This window comes from Mobula hypostoma, chromosome 17 (assembly GCF_963921235.1).
Source record: "Mobula hypostoma chromosome 17, sMobHyp1.1, whole genome shotgun sequence".
Lineage (NCBI taxonomy): Eukaryota > Metazoa > Chordata > Chondrichthyes > Myliobatiformes > Myliobatidae > Mobula > Mobula hypostoma.
The window spans coordinates 52,479,663-52,507,525 of record NC_086113.1 but is presented as its reverse complement, the minus strand read 5'-3'; the positions used below and the strand labels follow the sequence as shown (position 1 = coordinate 52,507,525).

The 27,863-nt window shown below is 39.1% G+C and overlaps 2 protein-coding genes across 6 annotated transcripts in view; both read right to left on the bottom strand.

Moving 5' to 3' along the window:
- Positions 1-2,696, bottom strand: part of nup153 (nucleoporin 153) — a 76,101-nt gene extending 73,405 nt beyond the window's left edge. The window contains exon 1 of the mRNA XM_063069898.1: positions 2,438-2,696. Coding sequence (XP_062925968.1) covers positions 2,438-2,527 — 90 coding nt within the window. The 5' untranslated portion in view covers positions 2,528-2,696. The remainder of the gene's footprint in view (positions 1-2,437) is intronic.
- An 11,523-nt stretch (positions 2,697-14,219) lies between these two features.
- kif13a (kinesin family member 13A) overlaps positions 14,220-27,863 on the bottom strand; it is a 273,571-nt gene continuing 259,927 nt past the window's right edge. For 2 of the 5 annotated variants that reach the window (XM_063069892.1, XM_063069893.1), the window contains 3 exons: positions 25,335-25,454; positions 18,823-20,002; positions 14,220-15,982 (listed from right to left, as the gene is read on the bottom strand). In XM_063069892.1, coding sequence (XP_062925962.1) covers positions 15,699-15,982; positions 18,823-20,002; positions 25,335-25,454 — 1,584 coding nt within the window. In that variant the 3' untranslated portion in view covers positions 14,220-15,698. Of the gene's footprint in view, positions 15,983-18,822; positions 20,003-23,812; positions 23,882-25,334; positions 25,455-27,863 lie in introns of those variants that run through there. The other 3 variants (XM_063069895.1, XM_063069896.1, XM_063069897.1) reach the window with 2 other exon arrangements.

The window sequence follows — 27,863 nt, the reverse complement described above, 5'->3', positions numbered from 1 at the left end:
GACAATTCAATGGAACTAAACAATGGGAAACATTTAGAGAGATGCGGGAAAATAGCATAAAAAGTGACATATGAATAATTGTTAAGAACTAATTTGGGACCGGGAAAACAAGATGGGCAAAACGAGTGACAGGATGGATAATAGAGATATTCGGTTGATTATCAGTGATAAAGAAAAGGAAAAGAAAGTTCAACTCACAATAACAGTGAATGCCACAGTAGCAATCATCCCTGCTTATCTGAGAAATGTAAATGAAATTATCAGATTAAGGTTTAAACTGAAGGCCAAAAAAAAGTTTCAATCTTAATTAATATTTAGTTTGAAGATACTGTGGCTCATTCACAGCCAGCAATCTGGACATAGAAGGTACGAATGGTAGAGTTGGGTTTTGCCGGCAAATAAGTCAAAGTTGAATTGTGCCTAATGTCTTTGAAGTACAGTATAAAGAAAATCACTATATACAAATACTCAGTGAATTATTTGATTATGCTTCAGAAATGAAAATTCATACTTGAGGTACATTGTTGACAGATAAGAGAGAATGTAACCATTGTAGATTTTTGATTTCCCTTATCCAACTGGAAGCGAATGAACCCAAGTTATTATGCTCTACCACAAACCATTCAATGTTCCACTTCTGAAACCCTGTTGGTACAATATTCCTGAGGCAGTGTCAACTTTTGCTTAATGAAGCTCCAGCAAGGGACCCTGGGGTGGTTTACTATCTAATGGACACTATACTTAAGAAACATGTGCAGCAATGGGTCATTTACCCAAGTCTACCACAACAATCAACAAGATCATGGCCAACCTTCCTGAACATTTTCCTGCACTATTCCCAGATCCCTTAACAAATCTATGATTGAGTCTCCATCATTCCCTCAGATGGAAAATTTATAAGAAATGTTTCACCTCAGTCTTAAATAGCCTATCCTTCAATCTAAAAGCCATGACCTCTCGTTTTAGACTCCTCAGCCAAAGAAATATCCTCAATGCTGTAGAGCTCTCAAATCTTTGCTTGTGTCAGAGTTCATCTCTTATTCTTATAATTGCAAAGTAGAGGCATAGCCTAGTGAGTCCCTTTACATGTGGCAAACACATCAGCCCATCGACCAGTCTGGTAAACCTTTGCTGCATCCACCTATTGCAAATACATCTTTCTTTACATGCAAATATGAATATTGCAAGGTATTTGGCAAATACAGTTTTTAAGAGCCGTAACAGAATCTGTAAACTATTATAGGTCAATGTGCCAGTCTGCCAGAAATCAAAAGAGATCAGTGAGAAACAAAGGCAGAAAAGGGAAAATGGATGGCACAATTATATGGGAGGCCTGTAATAGATAATGAAGGACACAATGAGTCTCACTTATGTAGTGCATGTAGCAATGGTGACTGAATACAGCCTCACTAAATGTATTTTGATTACATTAACAAATGCACATAATGCTTTAAGCTTAACACATGAAATTGTATTTGAACATCCAAGTATCATACCTGCCGAACCCCCACCCCGTCCAAATTCACTGAGAACAAATTCACTTCTGTGAGCAATTGAAGATCATAATTCATATTACTCCATTTACCAGTGTAAACATTTTATAAAACAAATGTTCAGATACATTTAAAATCCAATATTGTGTTTGAAAAATTACGCTGACCCAAGTAATTATTACATTATTCAAAAAAGCTTGTTTATAAATTTCAGAATCAACATTCAAAAGTTGAGCAAAAGACTAAATACACTAATGAGTGCACCGTACAAATGTTTAATTCCTTTGGTGATTAATCCAGCATTCCCCAGGTTGCCGATTCCCAGAAGAAACAAGAATTAAATTTTTAAACACTCGAGTGCAAACCAAAAAAAAGCGACGCCACGAGAAACAAACTTTAAATGAAAAAGTAGTGCACAGATCGAAACGTTGTTAAAGATGTGGTGTTTGAAAAGAGCTCCGCGCCAAAAAACCCCATGAGTGCATGCTGACAGGACGAGAAAATCTGGGAGCAAGCGAGGGCCAGCACCGAGGATGTGAACAAGGCCGGGAGACTGCAGAGCGTAACAAGATGTGATCGCAGAAGAACGAGGGGGAGGGAGTAGTGGTGATGGAGAGGGTTTTAGGTAAGAGAGGAAGACTCATTTCTCCTAGCAGAAATCAACGTGCAGCCGGGGCCACCGGAAGCGAGGCAACGGGGGAACACACCAACAGAATTTCTGATGAGCAAACACAATGGAATAAACACAGGACAGAAGGCGGCCTGCGACCCGCACTCCTTCCCACCTCGGGCCCCGCTATCAATCGATTCCGTCGCAAGGCGGCCAACATCAACGTTAGGCCGCGGGCTCGCCGCCGCACACCGCCAAGTACAACCCCAAAGCACTCCCTCCCCTCCTGCTGTTGTTGCCGCCGCCGTCTCAAGTCCAGCCCCGGGATCCTCACCTGGTTCTTAGCGTAGGGTTTGCTGATGATGTGGTGCCTCTTATTTCTGATTTTACCACCACCTCCTCCTCCTCCCGTCGCCGCCGCCATGTCTGCCTCTTCCCGGCAGGCAGCCCGTCGCTCTGCGCTCGCGCCGCTCGCTATTTCCTAGCAGCCGTGTCACGAAACGGGAGGAGGTGGGGAGGGGGGTGAAGGCGGGGGGGTGTTCACGTTCTACGTCACGCTACCTTCGTATCGCGACTTCTTCCCACAGCACACGCTTCACATACCGTCACCCACGCGCGCAAGCGCCTTCTCCCGGGGGGGGGGGATTTTTTTTCCCCCCTCCTTTCGCACGAGCGCGCACGCCGGAGAACGTCATCACGCAAGCGGACCCGCTCATTGGCTCAACTCGACAATCGTGGAGGAGAAAGCGGCAGCGCGTCTGTGGTGAGGGTTGCCTGCGCCTGAGGCGGGCGGGACTGGCGCGGTGGAGTTCCTAAACCTTCAAAACTAAAGCGTCGTGATGAGTTAAAATCAGAATACTCAGCTGGGATGTCTCAAGCAGCGGGCCACACGGACGTGACGGAAGGGTCGGTCCAGTGACGCAGTTGCTGCTGTCTGCTCTCTGTGCCTGCGTCTGGATCCATCCTCGCCTCGCCCATCCCCAGGAACTGCTGGCAGGTTCATTGGTTACTGTGAATTGCCCTAACTGTGCAGGTGCGAATGAGAGAATAAAATAGGATGAGCGTCAATAGTGGGTGGTGCAATCTGGTGGACCGAATTACCTTCGATATTATTTGTATGGTAGAAATCTGTAGCGGAAAGTTGGCACCAAAACCCACCAATGGAAGCTGTTAAAAACAAACTCCAGCCATGATAAAGCGACAAACAGCATTGAATAGCGCGACTGTATTTAAATGGCAATTGACTACCTGTTTATTACAGTATGAGATGCTCGTTGGCCAGCTTGATTAGGTTAGATTACATTCAGCTTTATTGTCATTGTGCCGAGTACAGATACAAAGCCAATGAAATGCAGTTAGCATCTGACCAGAAATGCAAAGAATAGCGCTATTAGTCATAGTCATACTTTATTGATCCTGGGGGAAATTGGTTTTCGTTACAGTTGCAATAATTAAATAGTAATAAAACCATAAATAATCAAATAGTAATATGTAAATTATGCCGGGACATAAGTCAAGGACCAGCCTATTGGCTCAGGGGGTCTGACCCTCCAAGGGAGGAGTTGTAAAGTTTGATGGCCACAGACAGGAATGACTTCCTATGACACTCTGTGTTGCATCTCGGTGGAATAAGTCTCTGGCTGAATGTACTCCTGTGCCCAACCAGTACATTATGTAGTGGATGGGAGACATTGTTGAAGATGGCATGCGACTTGGACAGCATCCTCTTTTCAGACACCACCGTCAGAGAGTCCAGTTCCATCCCCACAACATCACTGGCCTTACGAGTGATTCTGTTGGTGTCTGCTACCCTCAGCCTGCTGCCCCAGCACACAACAGCAAACATGATTGCACTGGCCACCACAGATTCATAGAACATCCTCAGCGTCGTCCGACAGACGTTAAAGGACCTCAGTCTCCACAGGAAATAGAGACAGCTCTGCCCCTTCTTGTAGATAGCCTCAGTGTTCTTTGACCAAAATAACTGTGAATAAAAACTGCTACAGCACACAAATATGAAAGTACTGAGACAGTACAGTATGGGTGCAATACTGCTTAGCACTGTGATTTGAGGTTCAGCAGGGTCACAGCCTCAGGGAAGAAGCTCTTCCTGTGCATGCTGGTGCGGAAACAGAGGCTCCTGTAGCACCTACCAGATGGGAGGAGAGTAAAAAGTCCATGGTTGGGGTGAAATGCATCCTTGATAATGCTTTTCGCCCTGCCCAGGCAACGTTTATGGTAGATGTTCTCAATGGTGGGCAATTGGGTGCTGATAATCTGCTGGGCAGTTTTCACCACACTGGAGTGCTTTGCAGTCCGATACGGGACAATTGCCATACCACACTGAGTCTGCTCTCAAAGGTACAGTGGTAAAAGTCCGACAGTATCCTGGGACCAGGGTAAGCTTTCTTGATGCTCCGCAGGAAATAAAGGCACTATTGCGCCTTTTTGATCAAGATGGAGGAGTTCAGGGACCAGGTGAGATACTCGGAAATGTGGACACCAAGGAATTTGAAGCTTGATACACGCTCCACTACAGCTCCATTGATGTAGATGGGGATGTGAGTATGGCTCCTAACATGCTTGAAGTCCACAATGATCTCCTTGGTCTTCTGGGTGTAAGGCAGCACACCGTGCGGCCAGGTGCTGGACCTCGTCATCCCCTCTGATCTGGCCAACCGTAGTGCCATCTGCGAACTTGATTATGGAGTTAGAACCATGTACAGGAATGCAGTCATAGGTGAAAAGGGAGTACAGAAGAGGGCTCAGCACACAGCCTTGAGGCACGCCAGTGTTCAGGGTGAGAGTGGAGGAGGAGAGGTTGTCTAACTTAACTGTTTGGGGTCTGTTAGTCAGGAAGTCCAAGGTCCAATTGCAGAGGGATGAGCTGATACCAAGCTGGCAAAGTTTGGCGATCAGCTTGGAGGGGATCAGAGTATTGAATGCCGAACTAAAGTCAATGAACAGCATTCTGACGTAAGAGTTGGGGCTGTCCTGGTGGGTCAGGGCAGAGTGAAGTGCTGTGGAGATGGTGTCCTCTGTTGTCCTGTTGGTGTGATAGGCAGATTGATGGGGCTCCAGAGTAGTGAGCAGACAGGATTTCAGATGTGATGGAACCAGTCTCTCAAAGCACTTTGCAATGATGGGGGTGAGTGCAACTAGACGGAAGTCATTCAGGCCCATCGCAGTGGAATGCTTCGGCACTGGCACGATGGTGGCAATCTTGATCCCAAAAATGAAGTTTTGAGTTGAATGACACAGGTGAAAGAATCCAGGATGTGGCCAGTGGCAATCTTTGCTGACAGACTGTTTACTTACTTCATCTTAATTTAAATTCATTATGGAGAACTTTATTCAGCAAGTACTTAAGGAATTACCAGAATACTTAATGTGATAACATGCTGTAGCATAAACAGACCATACCATTTTATTATTGGAAGAAGTAATCAACTTCTTTTGACAATATTTTTTTCTTTTGTTATATTTCAGTAGGGGCTTTCTAATGTTATAAAAAGTACCCAGAAATATTTAAATTCCACGTTTTTTTAAAAATTTGGTGTAGTTGTATACCAAAAGGCCAGATATCCAGAAAAAGCAAACCATGGGTAGGAATGAAAATGAATGTTTTTTTTTTAGTTGTCAATCCAAAATCAGATTGCAGCTGTACAGAGGAACGTTTACTTTCTGGGATATAAAGAAAACATCATAACAAGATAGAGGAGCAGAATTAGGCCATTCTGCTGTCATTCCATCTTGGCTCGTTTATTATCCCCCTCACCCCATTCTCCTGTTCTCCCCTTAACCTTTGATGCCCCGCCTGATGAAGAACCTATCAACCTCCACTTTAAAATACCCAGTGACTTGGCCCCCACAGATTCATCATTCTGTGGCTAAAGAAATTCATCTTCATCTCTGTTCAAAAATGATGTACTTCTATTTTGAGATTGTGACCTCTGGTTCTAGACTACCCCACTATAGGAAACATCCTCTCTACATCCACTCCACATCCACTCCATCTAGGCCTATCAATAGTCCTATAGTTTCATTGAGATTCACACCTCTTCAGTCATAGAACATGACAGCACAGAGACAGGTCCTTTGGTCCATCTGGTCCATGCCAAACCATTAATCTGCCTGATCTCATTGAATAGTCATAAAACACTATGGTACAAAACACCCTTTGGCCCATGTAATCATTAATGTCAGAGCTATCAAACACTTCTCAAATCTTAACCCTTTCATTTCTGGGATTATTCTCATGAACCTGCTGTGGACCGACACCAATGCCAATTAAATAAGGAGTCTAAAACTGCTCACAATACTCCAAGTGCTGTTTGATTAGTGTCGTAAATCCTCAGCATTACATCCTTGCTTTTGTACTATAGTCCCCTTGAAATTAATGCTAACAAGTTTGCTTTCCTTACCTCTGACTGAACCTGCAAATTTACCTACAGTGAATCCTGCACAAGGACTCCCAAGTCCCTTTTCACCTCAGACTTTTGAATATGATCCCTGTTTAGAAAATAGTTTACACATTTATTCCTTCTACTAACATTGCAAGTTCTCTACAAAATAGCAAGTATATTTATGGGAAATTAGCTTTCTATTATTTAAGGTTCAAATGCCTGAAAATTTGACCAGAGAACTTGATTTTTTAAAAATTGGATCAGAATATTCATTTTGTATTTTCAACACATAGGTCAACTTCAGATGAAATTTCTGAGACTTTTTGAAGGCATTGGACTTCCAGAAGGCATTTGATAAATCGCATATAGGAATGCCAATAATTAACCTGGTTAGTTAATTGGTTAAGTGGGGAAAGAAAGGGTATGATACTGGGAAGGTATACCTAATAATCACAGAAATTCACAAGGGAGTAGAATAGCTGACTGAACGGAATAAAAATCATAATGGTAATGGATAATGGCAAATGGTGATGTAATCTGATTTAGACCTAATTACAATCTTATGCTAACTAATCTAAAGGCTAATAAACTGTTAATCACAGGTAGTAGCGTGATGATGTAAAGGATGCAAAACATCACAAATCATGCCTACAACACTTAAGACGTGAAACTGTGCCCTGGGAACTACTGATTTCAAAAGTAGTTTGATTATGAATGGCATCTAAATTATAAAGAATAATTGCACAATCTTATTCTACTGTTTAGAAATTTGAGGACGTGGGGAACAAAGGTGAATCATTACAGCCAGACCTTTAATGTCTGAAAATGGACACTTATGAACACAAAGAATGCTACAGTGGGGCAAAATGAACACCTCTGACTAATTCTTGCCTGTCATTTGTCATTCAAGATAACACAGTTAATGTCAGAGTACGTAACTCAACAAAACCCTTCAAACTCACTCAGGAACCAACATTAACATCCTCTTCTGGGATAAACCAACCTGGTGTTGAAATTCTGCTTACAATATTGGGCAAACCATGACATATACAGTACATGACTCTTGAAGGGTATATTAAAACTTGTGTGGAAAAATGTAGTATGTCCACCAACTGTACAACTACATCTGTCCATTCATGTAACAGTCCTGGTGATCCCTCTCTGCTCCTACTATATTCCTCCTTAGTGGCATTGAGAACTTGAAGTCACAGCTATTCTCACTGACATGTATGATGTGAAATTAATTTCCTTGCAATAACAGTACAATGCAGACATAAAATTAATATGTTCCAAAATAGTTTTAAAAAGGATTATTGAGTTACTTTACATTTTAAATCTGAGGCTAGAACTGGTATTTTACTTACCACAGTACGTACTCTGAAAATCCAGACTTCCACATAAGCAGCAGTGAATTCTATCAGCATTTATATGTAAGACTTATGAATTACGTTGACAGGTTTGGAAGAGAGGACAAATAGATGAGCCATATTGAGGAAGTGTGCTAAGTTGAACTGCATCACAAGTTTGATTAGTGATTAGTTTAATTGTGCAAGGATAAATCAAGTATGCCACTGAGTAGCTCAAAATATTCACCTGCCCCTCCCCCTTCAGTTTGTGGGTGAGATAAGGAGGAAGACCACTTCTTTGAATGTAGCTGGATCACTATGGTATTATTGAGGAGAGGGATTCTTTAAGAGAGGTTGGTCAGAGTTGCAGATGATACTTTACAAATATATAATTTGCAAAACTGGAGTGTTAACCAAATGCAACCTTTCTTGAGTTTACAATCTGTGAAAGAATGTTCACTGCCTAGGTGTGATGAACCAGTTTTAGTTATTTCAGTATTGGTAATTTTCAGTCATCACCTTTGTCAGCCTTTAATTTACTTTTCTTCCATTATTGGAAGTATGTTACAAATCACAATTACAAATCTTTCTTGATTCTCATTTTCCTTTCTCCAAGCTTGTAAATCAACTTGGCATATATGAGCTTTTTTTTAAATAACACAGTCCCGCCAAAAGGTAGTATATGGTGAAATATATTGTATGAAATTTGATAATAAATTTACTTTGAACTTTGAAATGGTGTCTGAACATGATATGTCTTTTTGAAATTAATAGATTCTTGTGACAGCTATAGGGCTCAACATAATTTTGCAATTCACCTTCATTCACCCAGCTGTGCCAAACTTTTAAGTAAAAAGAATAGATGGTTGGTTTCAATGCTAGTCACAGACTGAATCCAGAGGGCCAGAACCTTTCTTTAAATAGAAACTTCAAACCTTCTCTGAAGATCTTGCAACAGTTCTTTCAACAAGGTTGGAACTTTGACTAATTCTCTATCATGCTGATGTGAAGATCAGAATTATAATACAAAGAGAATAAACTTTTAAGTATCACAGATTTAGAGACATTTTGTTTTAAGAATAATTCAGATTTTTCAATTCATCTGGTAGTTTCAATGTTGAGAGAGTTTCCTCACCTTCAGAGAGAACTGCAGCCCAGTTGTCTATAGAACCGGAAGTTATTAACTTTTTCTCACATAGCTAATGGTTGAGGTTCCAGGCTGTATCCAACCCATTGACAGATTGGCTGTAGTGTAGTGAAGGGCCTGTACTGTGCTGTAATACATCACTACATTTACAACTTTTCTATGAAATAGCAAACATTTCAAAGAACAGCTGGTGATTAAAAATGTCTCAGAAGAAAGATCTCTGAAAGCTGTTCCACAGAACGAAAACAGTTAAACCTAACTTGCATTCCTTTGCTGATTTAATAAGGCAAAACTATTGATAACTTGGAATGTTCAGGGCTTTGTTGGTACTGGACTGGCAGATTTTCTACTCAATTTGATATCCCCTCCCCCACCAAAAAAAAAACCTAAACATGGAACATGATAGCACAAGACAAGCCCTTCACCATGCCTTAATTTAGATTTTAAGAATTTACACTGTTAGCTGGGGGTAGTTTGCATCTCCAGAAAATGGTCCAAATTGCTATTTTCCTAAAGTGAAGCTGCACCAAGAAACAAGATGGGGAAAAAAAAAATTTCTTTTTCCACAGACTGTCAAAGAAAATTTTATGCTGTATCTAAAATTTTTTGGTTAGTGAATTTTCATTAACTGAATGACCATAACATGAGGGTTGCCTGTAGTATAATACATTTTCCAGTGAACCTGGAAGTTTCAGAAGAGTGTGGGAACTTGGGAACAGATGAGCCCTTGGGTAATGACGGGAACCAAGGAGGCAGTGAGTCTCAGGAGTCCTCGTACAAGATACCCTTAAGGTTAACCTCCAGGTTGAGTCAGTGGTGAAGAAGGCGAATGCAATGTTGGCATTCATTTCTAGGGGAATAGAGTATAGGAGCAGGGATGTGATGTTGAGGCTCTATAAGGCGCTGGTGAGACCTCACTTGGAGTACTGTGGGCAGTTTTGGTCTCCTTATTTAAGAAAGGATGTGCTGACGTTGGGGAGGGTTCAGAGAAGATTCACTAGAATGATTCTGGGAATGAGAGGGTTAACATATGAGGAACGTTTGTCCACTCTTGGACTGTACTCCTTGGAGTTTAGAAGAATGAGGGGAGACCTCATAGAAACATTTCGAGTTTTGAAAGGCATGGACAGAGTGGATGTGGCAAAGTTGTTTCCCATGATGGGGGAGTCTGGTACGAGAGGGCATGACTTAAGGATTGAAGGGCACCCATTTAGAACAGAAATGCGAAGAAATTTTTTTAGTCAGAGATGGTGAATCTATGGAATTTGTTGCCACGGGCAGCAGTGGAGGCCAAGTCATTGGGTGTATTTAAGGCAGAGAATGATAGGTATCTGAGTAGCCAGGGCATCAAAGGTTATGGTGAAAAGGCGGGGGAGTGGGACTAAATGGGAGAATGGATCAGCTCATGATAAAATGGCGGAGCGGACTCGATGGGCCGAATGGCCGACTTCTGCTCCTTTGTCTTATGGACAAGAACCAGTTCCAGGGGAGAGAGGGAAGAATTACCCAATGATTCAGATGCTGACTTATTGAGAATATCGGTAGTTGAATGGTGGATTGTGGGTGCTTTTTTCTCCACAACTTCTGGCATCAACAGAATCCTACCACCAAACAGCTCCTTACCTTCCCTCCACTCTCCACAGGGGCCACTCTCTCTCTGATTCTCTTGTCCATTTATCTCTCCCCACTCATCCCCCCGCAAGCAGAAGAAGTGGTACACCTACACACTCACCTCCATTCAGGGCCACAAACAGTCCTTACAAATGAGGCAACACTTCACCTGCAGGTCAGTTGGGGTTGACTACTTTATCCGATGCTCCCAATGCTGCCTCTCTGACATTGGTGACACTCAACGTATATTGCGGGATTGCATTGTTGAGCACCTTTGCTTCACCTGCAAAAAGCAGGATTTGCTGGGCCCCAACCATTTTAATTCCCACTTCTATTCTGACGTATTGGTTCATAGCCTCCTCTACTGCCATTGAGGCAACTCATAGGTTGGAGAAGCAATAACCTCATATTTCATCTTGGTGGCCTTCAACCTGATGGGAAGAACATCAATTTCTCTGTCTTCTGGTAATTTTTCCCCTTCCATTCCCTCTTCTTTTATTCCCCAACTCTGGTTCTTCTCTTACCTGCCCCGAGTGCCCTGCCTCCTTTCCTTTTTCCCATTGTCAACTCTCCTATCAGATTTCTTCTTCAGGCCTTCACCTATCCTACCTATCCCTTCATACCTCCTCCCCCACCCACCTGGCTTCACCCTTCTCCTTCTAACTTGTGCTCCTTCTCCTCTCCCCATCATCTTATTCTGGCTTTTTCCCCCTTCCTTATCAGTCCTTATGAAAGGGTCTTGGCCTGAAACGTTGACTGTTTATTCCTTTCTGTTAATGCTGCCTGACCCACTGCATTCCTCCAGCACTTTAATGTGTTTTTGGAGCTTCACTGTATTGAAAATGAGCACTAGACAACGCCAGTCTGAAATAAGAGTCCCAGGCCAACTGTCAGTTGCTTACTATAACTGACTGCAAAACAAAGTCGGGCAGCATCGCTGACAACAGCACATCACTTTCTAATGATCTTATTCATTCTGTATTTTGAGCAGAAGGTAATAGTAATGTTGCCACCCGCCCTGACAGCCTCTAGTGGACTATTTATCATGCACAGTTACTGTTGCAGACATAAGATCAATCATCCAGAGAATGAAACCAGTGGGAAGCTTTGACACAGATGGCTGTCTTTAGATCCTGCTAGGAATATTTGGAAACATTTTTAATCTCTGCCTGGTTCAATCTGACATTCCAACCTTCTTTAAGAAGACGACTATCATCCCAGTAGCTAAGAAAAACAAAGTATTGTTTCTTATGGCTACTGCCAGTGGTTCTAAGATTCATCACCAGGAGGTGTTTTGAGAGGATAGTTATGGTGTGTATTAACTCCTGCCCCTAAGACAACCTTCAATTGCAATTCGTCTGCTGCTGAAACAGCTCCATAGTAAATGCCATCTCCCTGGGCCTACACTCATCTCTGGAGCATCTGGACAATAAAGTCACCTCGGTTAGACTAATGACTAGAGCTCTCTTTCACTTCTATAACTTCAAGCAAACTCATCACCAAACTCCAGGACTTTGGAGTCAACACCTCGCTCTGCAATTGAATCTTCGATTTCCTGACTAACAGACAGCAATCAGCAAGAGTAGACAGCAACACCGCTGACACAATCATTCTAAACACTTGCGTTCCACAATGCTCAAGGACAGTTTCCACTTCATTGATAGTTCCTTGGTACAATAAGATGGACTCTTGACCTCACAATCTACTTAATTATGATCTTACACCTTATTGTCTATCTGCCCTGAACTTGCTTTGTAACTGTTGCAATTTGTTCTGCATTCTGATAATTTTATTTTGTATTTTTTCAATGCATTTTGTAATAATTTGATCAGTATGAAGAGTAATACAAGACAAGCTTTTCATTGTATCTTAGTACATGTGACAATAATTAACCAATTCCAATTCACTTATAATGCCAATTCTCCTGAATGTATTTGTTGAGAACAGGTGTTTTAAGTTTAGAAATTGATCCTGATACCAGTTCACTGAGAGCCAGGTGGGATCTTGATTCCCGTTAGGGCAGATGAGTACATTAAAACAAGATAACTCACCAATTAAAGCAGCACCTGTGGAAAGATGCATACATCAGGTTGCCCTTTATTGACTACAGTTCAGCATTCAATGCTACTGTCCCCTCAAAACTTATCAGTAAGTTTCAAGATGTTGGCCTCAATACCTCCTTGTGCAATTGGATCCTCGATTTCCTCACTTGCCAACCCCAGTCAGTTCAGATTGGCAACATCTCCTCCACAATCTCAGTCAGGTCAGACTGTGTGCTTAGCCTCCTGCTCTACTCGCTACACACGACTGTGAGGCTAAGCACAGCTCTAATGCCATATTTAAGCTTGCTAATGACACTACTGTCATCAGCCAAATCAAAAGCAGTAATAAATCACCATGTAGGAGGCTGAGTGGTGCCTCAACAACACCCTCTCACTCAATGTCAGCAAGACCAAAGAGCTGATTATTGACTTCAGGAGAAGGAAACCAGAGGTCCATGAGTCAGTCCTCAGGGGAAGGTGAGCAGCAAGTTTTGAGAACAGTCTCAGCTCAATAAAAACCAGACCTCTCAGGGAAACAGCTGATATGCTGTGGTATGTGTTAGGCAACATTTTGGCTCCAAAGAAACAATGCCACCAGTTAGTAAAATAAGCTGTTTGAAACTTGCATTGTAATGATGAAAACCTGTTTTTTTTTTGTATTTTAAGAAAACTTGAAGAAAAGCTTTGTAGAAACGTGTAGATCCAGATAACAGGACTGAGTCCTAATTTTATGTTCAAAATGTCTATTTACACTTTAAGTTTTTCATGTAGTTGACACAATCAAATATTTACTTATTTTAACCTAATTTAAGCAGGGGATTGAGGGAGTTCAAAGTGATTTATTTATATAATTATGGGGGAAGAAATAAATAGATCAGGATATGGCGATTTGGGAAGTAGATGGGGGCCAGTAAGAGAGAAGGCATTTCTCCAAACCATGGGTTAAGAAACATAAATGCCATACCAAGGAATTACTGCACTCCAATGGCAGTGGGTAATTAAAATCAAGTGCATTTACACAGACAGCTTGCATTACATTGTACAACAAAATTTTTCAAGAAGTAACAAATACAATGCAAGGTAAGATTTTGGACATATAGCACATGTGAACATGTTTCACATGCTGCCTTATGACATGCAATATGGCTAATTTTGGTATTATGTTTACATATATTGCAAACTTGTACCATATAATATTGTTTATAGTAAAACTCTCAAAAGTTATAATTAATAAATAGTAGGTTAGTTAATTTACAGAGTAATTGCTATCCAGGCTTGGAGAACACTGCAGTCTATGTTATTTTCATATCCTGTTAATCCTCCCTACATGTTTGCTTTGGTGTTCGTGCATACAATAATCATTAATGGTAGGAAAATGGTCATAATGGGATATCCATAAAATAATGTTTTGATCTGGAGATCTGCTTAGGGATGTGTCCACAGGGTTACTGAATCTTGCCATTTTGACACTGCAATTTGCACAAAAATGTACAACATTTACAAAGAGTAGCATCTCACTTCTACACCTGCTTATGATGCAATTATAAAAATAATTTTTATTTAATATTTACAACTACTGTATATAGCAGAGGGGCTCAGAAATCTAAAGTAGGGAACATCAAAAATGTTTGGGAGCTTCTGGTATTCAATGATAATTTAATTTACAAACTATTAAACAGCTACACAAAATGCTCAGCCTTACTGGCCTCCAAACAGACACCCACCCTGCTTTAATATTTAGTTCCAAGCCTGACATTACTATCTGCAATAGTACCATCATACTGGATTAGAAGAGATTCTAAAAGGCAAAAACTTGGTAAGATATTTACATGTCAAAACTCAAATATGCAAACAAAATACACACTGTGGTTAAGTGGTTCCAGGCTGTAGAATGTATTCTAAAACACTGATATGCTGTCCCCATTAAATACAGTTTTGCTGAAATAACATATATTACAACTCTGTACATAGTCATACAAAAACACTACAAAGGGAAAATATATACAAAAGACTAATTCAGCAGCTCTTGATCAAGTCCCAAGTTTTTCATTATTAAAATTAACAATCAACCTTTCATCATCACATTTCTCCAGACGGACTGTTAAGTAGCTACAATCTTGTACACGCTATGTACACTGGATGGCTTCTGAAACAGTCTCTAGTCCATCAGATCATACCTTAACTGCATGCATGCATGCAGTAAAACTTTCTATTATATATAATCCTGTGTATAAATTATTGTAACCAAATCATCCAATGAGATGTTTCATTATATACACAACATTGTTGCAAAATGTACCATTACTTTGCATTCTTCAGCAAATACACGCATACATACTCTGATAATCTTCTGTCTGCTCCCTGCATTCTTGCGGTAATACTGTTTAAGCACTAAACTGCTAAAGGCAAACCAGACTAAGGGTTTTTAGACTTGTAACATACAAAGCTTCAAGCAACAGGTCCAAACGCTAGTGGAAACCTAGACCCACGTGAAGCTTAATCAGCAGTGGTAAACTTTGGAAGACAATAACCACATTGAATAATCAGTTTTGTTTAAATGTGCTTATTAGACAATAGAAATAAGGCAGCATAATACGGAGAATCAAAAAACACGGCACATTAATAAAATCAGCAGGTGCCTACAGCCTAGAACTAAACTTTATGAAGGTCAAAATTAAGAGGTTCCTGACTCTAATCAAGCTCTTTGGTAATTACGGACCAATTTAGAGATCATTGAGACTCGTATCCAAATAATTTTAATAAAATTCCTATTTACTGATTAAAATCTCATATTACTTTGTAATGCAGAATGTGATGTTCTCTGAGCTGATGTTAAAGTTATTTTACATAGACTAGCTATATTTTAGCATTCTTTTGATGTGTTACCAGCAAATATACTTTATTTTTTTACAAAAAGGCAAAATATTAAAGTTTTATTCTATCCTCTATATCACAGAATAATATAAACAAAAACTGTACATTGTATAAAATGTTCTATTAAGAGGCCTAAACAGTAACATATAATCAGTGCAAATGTTGCAGTTCAGTTAGTCCAGGATTTCCTGTTGTTCTGCTTCTTAGAAGATACTGTAACTCCTGACTTGTGAAGTGCTGTTCCTTCAGGTTTGGTGGGTGTAGTCACCTGTGACCTCCTGAGATTGACATTTTTCCGCTTCCCATGACCTGTGGATGCTTGCCCTTCAGGAAGGGTGCCGTGCTGCCGTACTGTATCGGAGACCTGAATAAGCCGGTTTGGACGAACAAAGACACCACAATTTGGATTGCAGCGGAAGTACTCCTTTCCTTGAATAGTGCCTTGATGTTTCCCTGCATGTATAAAAGCAAAAATGGCACTTAAACTATGCCCTCTTCTGAAACATAGAGCAAAATAAGATAAATATCAAACTTAAAGCCACAAGGACCTACATGAAGTGGATGATATTTAGCTTTGGAGAGAGTGGAATGCTTCAAAAAGATCTACAAAGGCTATACAAATGGCAATGTATAAAACTAAGTTCACTTTGAAAGTGCAATTATAAATAACGCAAGGAGTAGGCCAGTCAGTCTCTTAAGAGTTTGTAGATGGCATACATTTTGATATGTTTGTTTATGGAGTTAAGATAACTCTGGAAGCAAACATATTGGAATAGACACCATCTACGAATCCCTAAGACCCAAAGAAATGCAAGCCAATAGAATTCAAAGGTCAATTGAAGGGGTAAGCCTATCAGGACCGAGACAAGTGAAAGGGATGCTATATAAATGTGAGCACTCCCAGAGAGAAACACCAACAACGATGCACTGAGGATGTCTGCAAGCTCGTTGCCAAGCTACCAATATTCACCACCGTCCCAAACTTTGCAGGCTCTTTGTGTCCTCCTCAAACCTCGCTAACCAATCAGTCACTGCATTATCAGCAAGTTTGGCTGCAATATACTGAGTCCCCTCTTTGAAGTTACTATTGTAGATGATAAATAACTGAAGTCCCAGCACTGATTCCTCTGCCTTCTACTGACTGCTGATTTGACTAGATAAATGAATGAAGAGGTGGATCAATAAGCAGTGGCACATATTTAAGTAGTTTGTTCATAATACTCAGTAGGAGAGGAATTCTTTGAGAGGGAGGTGCCATTCTTGGTTAATAAAGGAAGTCAAGATGACATTAAATCAACATTAGGACAAAGTAGAAAGGGCTGGTGGTAGAGGAGAGGACTAGGAATTTTTCAGAAACCAGCAGCTAAAGGCTCTAAAACTTATAGGGAGTAAATTGATTTTGAAGGCAAACTTGCAGGTAATATCAAAACAAACAGTAAAAAAGTGTAAAGATATTTCAAAAGGTACACAGTGGTAAAACAACTCGTAGACCTCCAGAAAATGAGGCTGAAGAACTACTATCAGGAAAAGACAGATATATTCAACCAGTGCTTCTGCATCAGCTCACAATGGAGCTCATTTAACAGATGGGCTATTTTCAAATAGCATGGAAGATCTTGTTTAGAAACAAATCACAATCACAAGGGGTCAGGTATAAGAAAAATTCATACATTAAAATCAGACAAGTTGCCAGAGCCCTATGATGCAGCCAATGGCTGCAAGACAGTCAAATAGTTTAATTTTTCCAAAATTCCCAAAAGAATTTCAGGAGGGCTTGTGTGAATGTTCAAAGGAGGTGGGGAAGTGAGCGGGAGGTAAAAGACAGGAAAACTGCAGGCCAGTTAGTTTCAGCATCTTGCCAACAATAGATATTGAGTTAATAATTGAAGAAGAAACAGTTAATTATTTAGGAAAATGTAATCTAATCAAACCAAGCCATCATGGCTTCAAGAAAGGTAAATCCTATTTAGACAAATCTGCTTGAGTTCTTTGAGCATGCACAAGCAGAATATGTAACCCTTTATATCTGCAGATAGCAAGTTTTCCAGGATGGAAAAAGTAACTAGCAATCAATTCTTGGACCTCAACTATTCATTTTTTGTATTATTAACCTGTAAGAATGTGTAGAATGTAGGAATCCATGTTTGTTGATGGCATGAAAAAAGATGGGATGGCATGTTACTGAAAGGATATTGTGACTGCAACAGATTATACAAAAATTGAGTGAATGTACAAAATTTAGTGAATGGAAGGATGAGTTACGTAGTTCGATTAGAGGAATCAAAAGACAGATTATCTAAATGCAAAGCAAAGGATCAAAATGGACCTAATCTCTTTGCTTTTCTACAGTGGAAGTTAGTTGGGATGAGTTGTTCTCCCATCCTGGCAATCTACTTGCAAATGTTTCACCACCATGCGAGGAGACACTGTCAGTGTGCTGTTGTTAAAACGACTCATCTCAACCATCAACTATCCAAACTATACTCTTCCAAATTATCTCCAACTAGTGGGAGCTGTTACTGTGTGTTTTTATCTTATTTGCCAGTTTACTTTCAAATTGTATTCTCTTCCTTTTAAGTCACCATTTATTGGCTTCTTTAAATTTCCCAATCCTCTGGCCTTCCTCTAATCTCCCAACATAGTTTGCATTCTCTGTTAACTTAACTCCACCCTCAACTTCCTTAGTCATGGACAGTGCATCCTTCTTGCAGAAAACAAGATGTATGAAACATAAACTTAAATGTTACCCACAGTGTTCTCATGCTACTGTTAAATTGGGGCATTAGTTTGAGACACAAACTTCTAGAAAATGAAAATTATCATGCCCCTTAAAATGTATTAAGATACCATTCTTAATTGTTCAATACTTCACTGTATTAACATTAGGATCAATTGAATTTTCCAAAATATGACTTAAATGGGCAGTCTTTTTGAAATGTAAATTTGCTTAAGGGTTAGAAAGTAGAAAGTAGTAGAGTAAGCCTTCTCCACGGTCTGGAGGAAAGTTGCCTGTAAGGTTGGGACCATTTAATTTTTGTCATACTATGATGGATCTGGATTTGTGTATGATTTCATACTTTACGGATATCAGAAAACTTGGAAATACAATTAGCACAGGACAGGGCAAAGGAACTGGTAAAACAGCAGTCTTCCATTAGTTGACATTATTGGAACAGTGGACCATTAGGACCCTTGTTGTTTCTGTAATTCAATCCAATCACAGTTGATTTATATGATCATGCATCTGACTTTGTGAAATCAACCAAATACAGTGACAGTATCTTCTTACTCACCAGCTGGAGTATCAAGCTCAACTCCAACCCAGATACCCGTGGAGAAATCCACTGTACCAACATATCGAATGGTTCCATTCTTGTCGTTTCCAACAGATGTACGTCCTCCCAGTATGATCCAACTTGGTAGAGGGTCACACTGCTCTGCAACATTACTATCTTCAATGTCTGATAAATCTGAAAGGTTCCTCATACCAGAGTTTTCTGGGCTGGTGGAGTGATCAGAGGCTTCTTCATTATCGGCTTCTCCACAAAACAGTGGGTTCTCTGCAGAGTTGGCTAACCGATTATCAAGAATGGTCGATTGTGATTGGTTGTGGGCAACGCTGCATGAGTCTTCAGGAAGCCTAGAAATATTATTTGGACACTTTACTGTAGGACTTTGCCACTTTTCATCCAATTCTATACTATCAACAGAAAGTCTATTTGAATCATCTGAGGAACCTGTACTGTAAATCATGGGCTCATCTGGTAGCTCAAGGTCCTTCCTCACCTCCTCAGCACCCTGAAAATCTGTAAAGTCCTGGCTGCTGAAAATTTCTGCATTCACCATTGAATTGAAGTAATCAGTTTGTTGGTCTTCTAATATGCTTTCTTGGGGGTTTAATGTAAATGTGCAGGATGATGAATCTGGTGCATAGACATCAGGGAGGGTTCTATAAACAAGTATAGACTTAGATTCAATGAACTGCTGCAATACTGAGGTTTCTTTCAATAAGGCACTATTTCTTGGGAGGGATGTGCTCTTTTGCATATCATTACAATCTTTATTTTGTTCCTGATTTCCATTTTCCTTCTCAGAAGATAATTTTAAATCAGATTTACATATCTGTGCCATTGGATTCTGTAGCTCAGAGTCTCGCAACTGATTACTCATCTGGTCTGTGTTCTCCATACCAGCAAATGCCATATCAGAGAGCGTTGCATTGGAAGCGCTGTGAGAGAAGTAACCACTCGTCATACTGCTGGTAGTTGGACTACGAGAAACTTCGTTTTCAAGACAGCGAGAACTCGGGAACTCTGGCTTAGAAGAAAGCAAATCTTTGTTTTCAAGGCTTGCATTATATACATCAAAGTCTGCAAAATCTTCAGGAATATATGGCTGAAAACCATGAGAGTGTTGAGAAACACTTGTTTTCTTGCTGAGGTTCTCCAATCCATAATCCTCCTCTTCAGAATCCTGTTGCAAGAACATTTGCAAAATGGTCATACAACTGTACTTCATTGTAAAGTCAAGAAGTTAGTGACATGTTTAGGTAGGGAAGCATAGTGGATCAGAAATGACACATGATCTCTGGCAGGATTATCTGAGTTACAAAATTCCTCCAGAAAAAAGCTAGAACCAAATTGTTCATTTTTCAGAAGGTATCTCATCCACCATCAGTATTTAAAGTTTTAAGTATTCTGATTGCTGGTGTTCAGCTTTGCATGTGAAATGTGTAGACCTGATGTGTGATCAAATTACAATGCACAAATATAATTTTGAGTTGAAAGGTGGATGCAGAAAGTCTAAGTGCAAATTATGCAATTTATATAACAAGATAATACAGCTCAATCTTAGGACATAGTAAAAACTTTGAAAATGATCTTTTATCTATATCCTTGTGTTTAGTTTGGTGATCACAAAATGCCCTTGAAATTCCTACATCATGAAGCCTCACTAATAAGGAAAGATTTAGTAGCAGGCACTGGAAGGCTGCCAATGACTAAAATGGGTCTCAAGTGTTTTTTTCTGACATATGCTTCCCCATCTTAAAGTCTGAAAGGTAAATAATTCATCAAGTTTTATATCACATGATGGTTGGCACCATTTTCTCCAAAGTCAAATGGAAGAACACCTGCAGCTGTGAAACTCAACAACCAAGGAGGGAAATTTGGTAATGGCACTTTTTACTAAGGCAATGATGACATTGGGTGGTAAAATAAAGAGTGGAGCTTTGTCTGTAGGTGACTTAACATGTCTTTCATACATCTAGAGCACTAAAGGACAGTGGAAATTGTTGCTGAGGGAACTATAGCAGACAACATCTTGGAAAAAAGTAATGAGACAAGTTATTTAACTTATTATGATGATGAGAAATATTGATCGGGAACAGAAAGAATTTTGTCATCTTATTTCTGTTGTGCTGTTACTTACCTAAATTGATTGAGGGAACACTACAGAAAGATAGTTGAAGGTCCCTCTCCAAGTTTTAAAGAGTGAAGGGAAATAAATGAACAATAATTAAAAGAGACAAATTATGTTTGTACTCTTCCACACAATGTACTCAAAAATGAAAGGATACTGCAAAATTAAGATCTGAAAGGTTCAAATGCGATGTTTTCAAAATTTTGTCCAAGTCATCACATACTTGGGCCTAGGTGTTGAGGAAGAGGCTGAAAATTGTGGCTGTTGGCCATTGCATCAGCAGTCCAAAAGTGAAAAATGAGCAGACCACAAAACGTTGCTCTCAAGACTTCCCTGTTAAATAATTGAATAGAAAATCTTGAAATAATAAACAAATTTTATTTTTTAAAAAGTGGTATATTAATTTCATCAACTTTATCTCCATGTTTTCTTGAACAGATTTTACAAGTGCCGTCTCATATCCACTTTAAAGCTTGATGAATAATTTCTAACATAATTTCAGAATTGTACAGTGATGTGATTAAATGCATAGATTTCATTTTTAAATGATCATACTCTGAATGTTGCGAGAATTACACAGCAAAGCAAGCTGAGAAAAAGCCTAAATATTAACATTACTATTATTAATAACCTTTCACATGTAAATATTTTTTAGAGTATTGAACTGTTACTCTGCCAGGTTCCATTGACCTGACCTGCATTTGGGCCATAGCCCTCCATATCCCTCCCATCCATGTACTTATCCAAACTTCTCTTAGATGGTTTTCAACTTCTTTGCATAGTACAAACAATGAAAGCCTATCCACACAACATCCCAAAGTAGCTAGATTAAAAGAAAATTCATTTTCACATGAAGAATTCTGGATATCATTTGGGGATGTTTACAGAATTTGATAATTATACCATGGCAATTTTTTTTTCTTTTGAAAAGAAAGTTATCAGTTTTGCCAAAACAGAAAAGGATTAGGAAAAAAAGATATCACAGCTACTCTATTACTTTGAAGCACTCAGCATTATTCAAACTGTTTTCTAAGAGTCTATATTCAACTATACTAAAGCCACGAGGAAAGGTTTCCACTGTTAGTTATTGGTGAAATTATAAATAGTTGCATTGAGAATGATTTTGGTGATTTCATCACACTTATCGGTGAAAATATTCCATTCATGTTATTAAGGCCCATGCCATCCATAATAACTTGGTGGATGGCTTAGCCGTAGACAACAGGGAATGGTAGAGGAGTGTTATTCTGACAGAAGGTCTGTGGCCAATGGTGTTAAACAAGAACCAGTTCTGGGGCATGCAGTTTGTGATATATATAAATGGCCTGGACAAAACGTAGATGGGTTGATTCGTAACTTTGTTGATGGCACAAAAATTAGTAGAGTTGTAGGTAGTGAAGAATGTCATTAAAATAGGAAATAAATCAATTGGAAATCTGAGCAGAGAAATGGCAGATGGAATTTAATGTGGACAAGTGTGAGGTATTGCACTTTTGGAAGGTAAAATATAAGGAGGAAGTACACAGTAAATGGCAGCATCCACAGGAACATTGATGTACATAGAAATCTTGGGGTGCAAATCCATAGCTCCCAGAAACTGACAACACAAATGAGTGGTCTTCTGATCAGTCAGGGTTAATTGTCATGTTGCAATTCTATATTACTTCGGTCATACCACATTTGGAGCATTGTTGAATTTCCAGTCATTATGCTACAAAAGTACCTGGGAGCTTTGGAAAGGGTGAAAAAGGATGTTGTCTAAATTGGAAAGTATTGGCTAAAAGGAGAGATCAGACAAATTTGGTTTGTTTTCTTTGGAGCTTTGGAGGCTGAGAGGTAACCTGATACATCTTTATAACTAGTACTCAAGATCTAATTCTCAGGGAGAAATATCAAATACCAAAGAGTAAAAATGTCAAACACTGGTGGTCATTTTTTTTTAAGATTAGAGGGGGTAATTAAAAGGCAATGTGAGAAACAAGTTTTTTTATGTAGAGAACGGTGACCATCTGGAATGGGTTACCTGGGTAGTCGTGGAAGTTGGCAGTTTGAAGTTTAAGAAGTTTTAAGACAGACACATGAAATGGAAGGGATGTTGATGGTACACAGGAGGCGAACATTCTTTGGGTAAATTGGCATCAAAATGAGCACAACATGGTGGTTCAAGTGGTCTGGCCAGTGCTGTACCATTCGATGTTCATAGCTTTAAGGTGAGCGAGAGAAAGATTAAAAGGATTTCTAAGGCAGATTTTTTTTTAAAACAGAGGGAAGTAGATGGTTGAACATGCTAAGGGAAGTGATGAAGGTAGATTCTTTAGCAACATTTAAGAAACATGTGAACAGGCAGGGAATGGAGGGATACAGTCTATATGCAGGCAGATTGGTTTACTTTAATTTGGCATCATTATCAGCACAGAGATTGTGGGCTAAGGAGCCTGCTCCTGTGCTGTACTGTACTCAAACTACTGTTTTGATTTGATCACTGCAACTGTAAAATATAATTCCTGTTAATCAACCAAAAACTCATCTTCTGTGATATTCATTCCAAAAAACTGCATGCCCCAAATGCTCATCCTTAAAGTCCACAATAGGGTTACTGAAATATTTAAGCATTTGCCTTCCACCTCTAACTTCTAACCAGGAAATATTTGGGCTTTGTCTCAGCTGCAGCACCTTAACGTCATCAAATCATGCTGGAAGATATTTAGTTATTTGGTTATCTTTTTGTAATTAAAGTCAATTTTTAATTCAGAATTTGTAGATTAATAGTTTTTAAATTCCAGAAAGAGTTCCATTATTCAAAAGAGTATTCCAAGAAAAGAAAATGTACTGAGTTAGAGGGCAAGTATTAGTGCAGTATACCTCCAGGATAAAAAAAAAGACTAGTACGGAAGCAACTAATCAATTTTCATTGGTGCCAACAACTAGTTCCTATAAACAGATGAAATAAGTCATTTCTAAAATTCACATTAAATATTCACCGCAAATTTACAGTCAATGAAGAGCAGGTTCTTGTGACATACACCGTAAAACATTTGTCTAAATGAGAATTTTTAATATCCCAATTTGTTTGGCGTTTATGTGACCACAACACAGTATAACTTTTCATTAAACCCTTTATGATTCAGGCAAGTTAAGGAGCAGGATAACCCGCACTTTCATTTATCCTTACTGATTGCATGTGCAGTAAAAATGGTGCAAAATAGTAACAAAGAACGCAGAACAGAAATTAAAATGCCAACATAATGTGGATCCAATTTGGCCAAACAAGAAACCACAAACTAGAAAAAGGTGTGCACAACTGTAATTATTGCACTTTGATTAAACTGCAGCTTGAAAATTGTAATGAGTATTTGGTGCTTTAACAAATTGGACAGTGCAGACACAATATTCCTCAGCATCTGACAACTAAGCTACAAGGATGTAATGCAAAAATATTGTTTGATTCTGGAAAATGTAAGTGTCATATTTAATATTTTTTGTGATCTACTTTTAAGGAAAATATCGGTTCAGTTAGTACCAGCAATCGATTTGACAGCTGGAAATCAAATTAGGTTCAAATCAATTAAAGGCATATTTATGAGCCATCAGGAAGAAGAAATTCTGAAAAAGACTTAATGTTGTGTTGATAGATTTAGAATTATTAGAAACCGAACTGGAGTTTTACAGAAGTTTTTTAGGACTCTTAATATTTTTCTCCTGCATAATTAGTGTTGTTTACAAATTTGCACAAGAGATTACACAATTTTATCTAATTAATGATACAGCAGACAAACCAGGTCAATTACAAACAAAAGGAGATTCTGCAGATGCTGGAAATCCAAACACACACAAAATGCTGGGGAACTCAGTCCAGTGAAGCTTTTGATCTGAAGTTCAAATTGAATTCACGGTTGTGAAATCACTGTTCATAAGATACTGCATATTTTAATATTTTTCCTTTGGTCTTGTTAAGAAAATGTTTTGTCTTAAAACTTTTAAATATCAATTTTCCATTATTTACTTTCACTCAAATTAGTTTAAAAATATAGACATAAAATTTCATGTTCTGCATTTAAATCACAACATCTAAATTAATCAAACAAATGTAATGCTTTAAATCACATTCAGCTGGACAATGAAATCAACTTCTTGGTTTAAACTACAAAAGAGTATAACAAGACTTTCATATAGTACAAGGCACGATATGCTTGTGTCTCAGTAAACACATAATTCAAGATTTTACCAAGATTTGGGAAAAAAAGCAAATAACAATTCCAAACTCATCTATAGAGCAGAAAGAAAGCCATGGCTCCATTCGCAACTGTTTCAACCATAATCCTTGTGAAAGGACCTTAATCCCACCACCAAGTATTATGACATTTAAAATGAAAGCAAAACTTACAAATGTGTCCTCATTTTCGTTACTGTTTTCTACTGACATGCTGTTGGCACTGCTTCCTGCGGGCACAACACTGCCACTGCTAAGTAACAGCATGTTTTTATCCTGAGGGGGAGACATGCTCTGCAATGGTCGAGACATACAATGGCACAACGTCACACCACAAATGACAGTTCATTAATCAGACCACAAACATGCAGTTAGTTGATCAACAAACATAAATATTCTACACAAGCAGTGGTGAATTGCACTTCATGTACAAAAATAACTTGTGCTTCTTCAATGTGTATGAATAATTCAGCATCCTTTTAAACTGAAGCCTGCTGTACATAAACAATGTTTCAATTTATCATTAATCATGCAAAATTGGCACAGTAACTTTAAACACAACAGTAAGGTTCATTCTCCATGCTATTCAAAATGATATTTTTTTAACATGCACTTGGAGTTTCTTTTTCTATAATATAGAATAGGTACATGCACAGTGTTAGGTTAAAATAAGTTTTAAATCTTCCCTGCTTAGCTCTCATGCAGATTTCTTAAAACTTCAGTTACTCATACCAAAAGAAATTTTGCATTAGACCCATTTGGTGAAAGCTGCTGAGCAGCCACAACATGATTTCTTACATTATGCAATAAAAATCGGATTACAAGGATTACTATATTTTTACAGTTTACATTTTATCACTCAGCAACAGGATCTTGGCTTTCCTAGAGTATATATTATCTGTGGCGTCCCAGGTGATGGCACGATTTTTCTCACCTTTCTCCTGCATTGACAAAGAAGCTACGTTGGTAATGTTTGTGGAGATGTCCAGATTGACCCTATGCTGTGATAGAAACTGTGGTATTATGGATACATAGACTAAGTGGAGATTCCACAGCAACAGAGCTCTAGCCAATGGACTGATTGTCTCCCACGTTTGGAATCTCAAGTCTCCACCTCAGCAGCTCCCAGGATTTCTAGTTTGCTTGCTTTGGTTTGTTCTCTGCCTCCACAGCCTGCAATCCCAGAGCGCAAACCCCTTAGTTTCTGCGGCAAACACTGAGCTAAACTAATCACAACCCTGGATTGAAACACTAACAGCTGCACACCTAAGAATAAGCACCCACAAAACAAAATGGTACTTAGGATAAAACATATCATAGGGAGACTTCCGGTAGCGCTCATGGAGTGAAGTCGCGTTCTTGACTCGCTCCATTACCTCTGAGTTTTTTCTCTCTATGGTCAGCTATACTTTAATTAACTATTAAGGCATCAATTTTTACAATACTTTGAATTAAACTGAATTCTCTGACAATTGGATGGAACTTAGATCTGCTATGTCTAAGAACGGGAAAGACGGCAAGGATGGTAAACCTCCGGTTAAACCGAAAGCTACGGATCTCCCTCCGACTGAATCACCGGTGACTTTGGAAGCTATATCGGAGTTAATTCAGAGGGAAATTTCAACCTCTGTTAGGGAGATGATTCGTACAGAAATTATGGGCTTTGTTAAAGACCTGATTCATACGGAAATCTCAACTAAGTTCCAGAAAATTGCCGATTTAATTGATAAGATGCAAACATGTATTGCGGAACATCAGTCGGCTATATCTGGTCTTCAAAAATCCGCGCAACAAAGTGAGCTTAAGATGGGGAAAGTCGAAGAAACAATTAATGTAATGAAGAAGAAACTTGACTTTTTGACTTTTAAAAACTCTGACTTGGAATCTAGAATGCGACGGCAGAATTTACGAATGATTGGCGTCAGGGAAGCCGTGGAAGCTAACAACCCTATGAAATATTTCTCCCAACTTTTAAAAGATGCATTCCCTACTGTATTTCCTGACCAACCACCGCTACTGGATCGTGTTCACAGAATCCCATCATACTCGTCTAGGTCAGATAGACCTAGGCATGTTATCTTACGTTTTCATTACTTTCAAGATAAGGAGAGACTGTTTCGATTCGCTCGATCTAAAGGTTTCATTGATTTTTCGGATCTTAAGTTCCGATTCGTGGAAGATTTCAGTAAACCAATCTGGGACCAACGGGTCCGTTACAGATCCGTGATGTCGGAATTCTATAAGATGGATTTAAGACCAGCGCTGCTGTACCCTGCACGTCTAAGGATTCGCATGTTAGATGGAGCTCTTCGTTTTTTTGATTCTCCATCGGATGCCCAGAGCTATCTGGATCAACTTTCATCTTCAACATCTTAATTGCCTTTTTTTAATTTTCTCCGTTGATCGGAGGCTGTGAATTGGTTGGTTTTAACTTTTCTGTGCCCTATTTGGGCAGAAAAGTTTACTTTCGATTTCTTAATATGGCTGCTAAACTTTCTTTTTAACTGCGTCATTTCTTTCTTTTCCCAGGGGATTCTGGGTGGTTACTTCCCTTTTGTCATCTTACGTATTTCCTGTGCGGCCTTAAATTTTGTAGTTTTTTTTAAATTTTATTCTGTTTTGCTTTTTATAATCATTTTATGTTAATAATCCTATTTTTTTTGTTGCTGTGTCTATTCATGAGTTTGAGGTTTATTGTGGTTT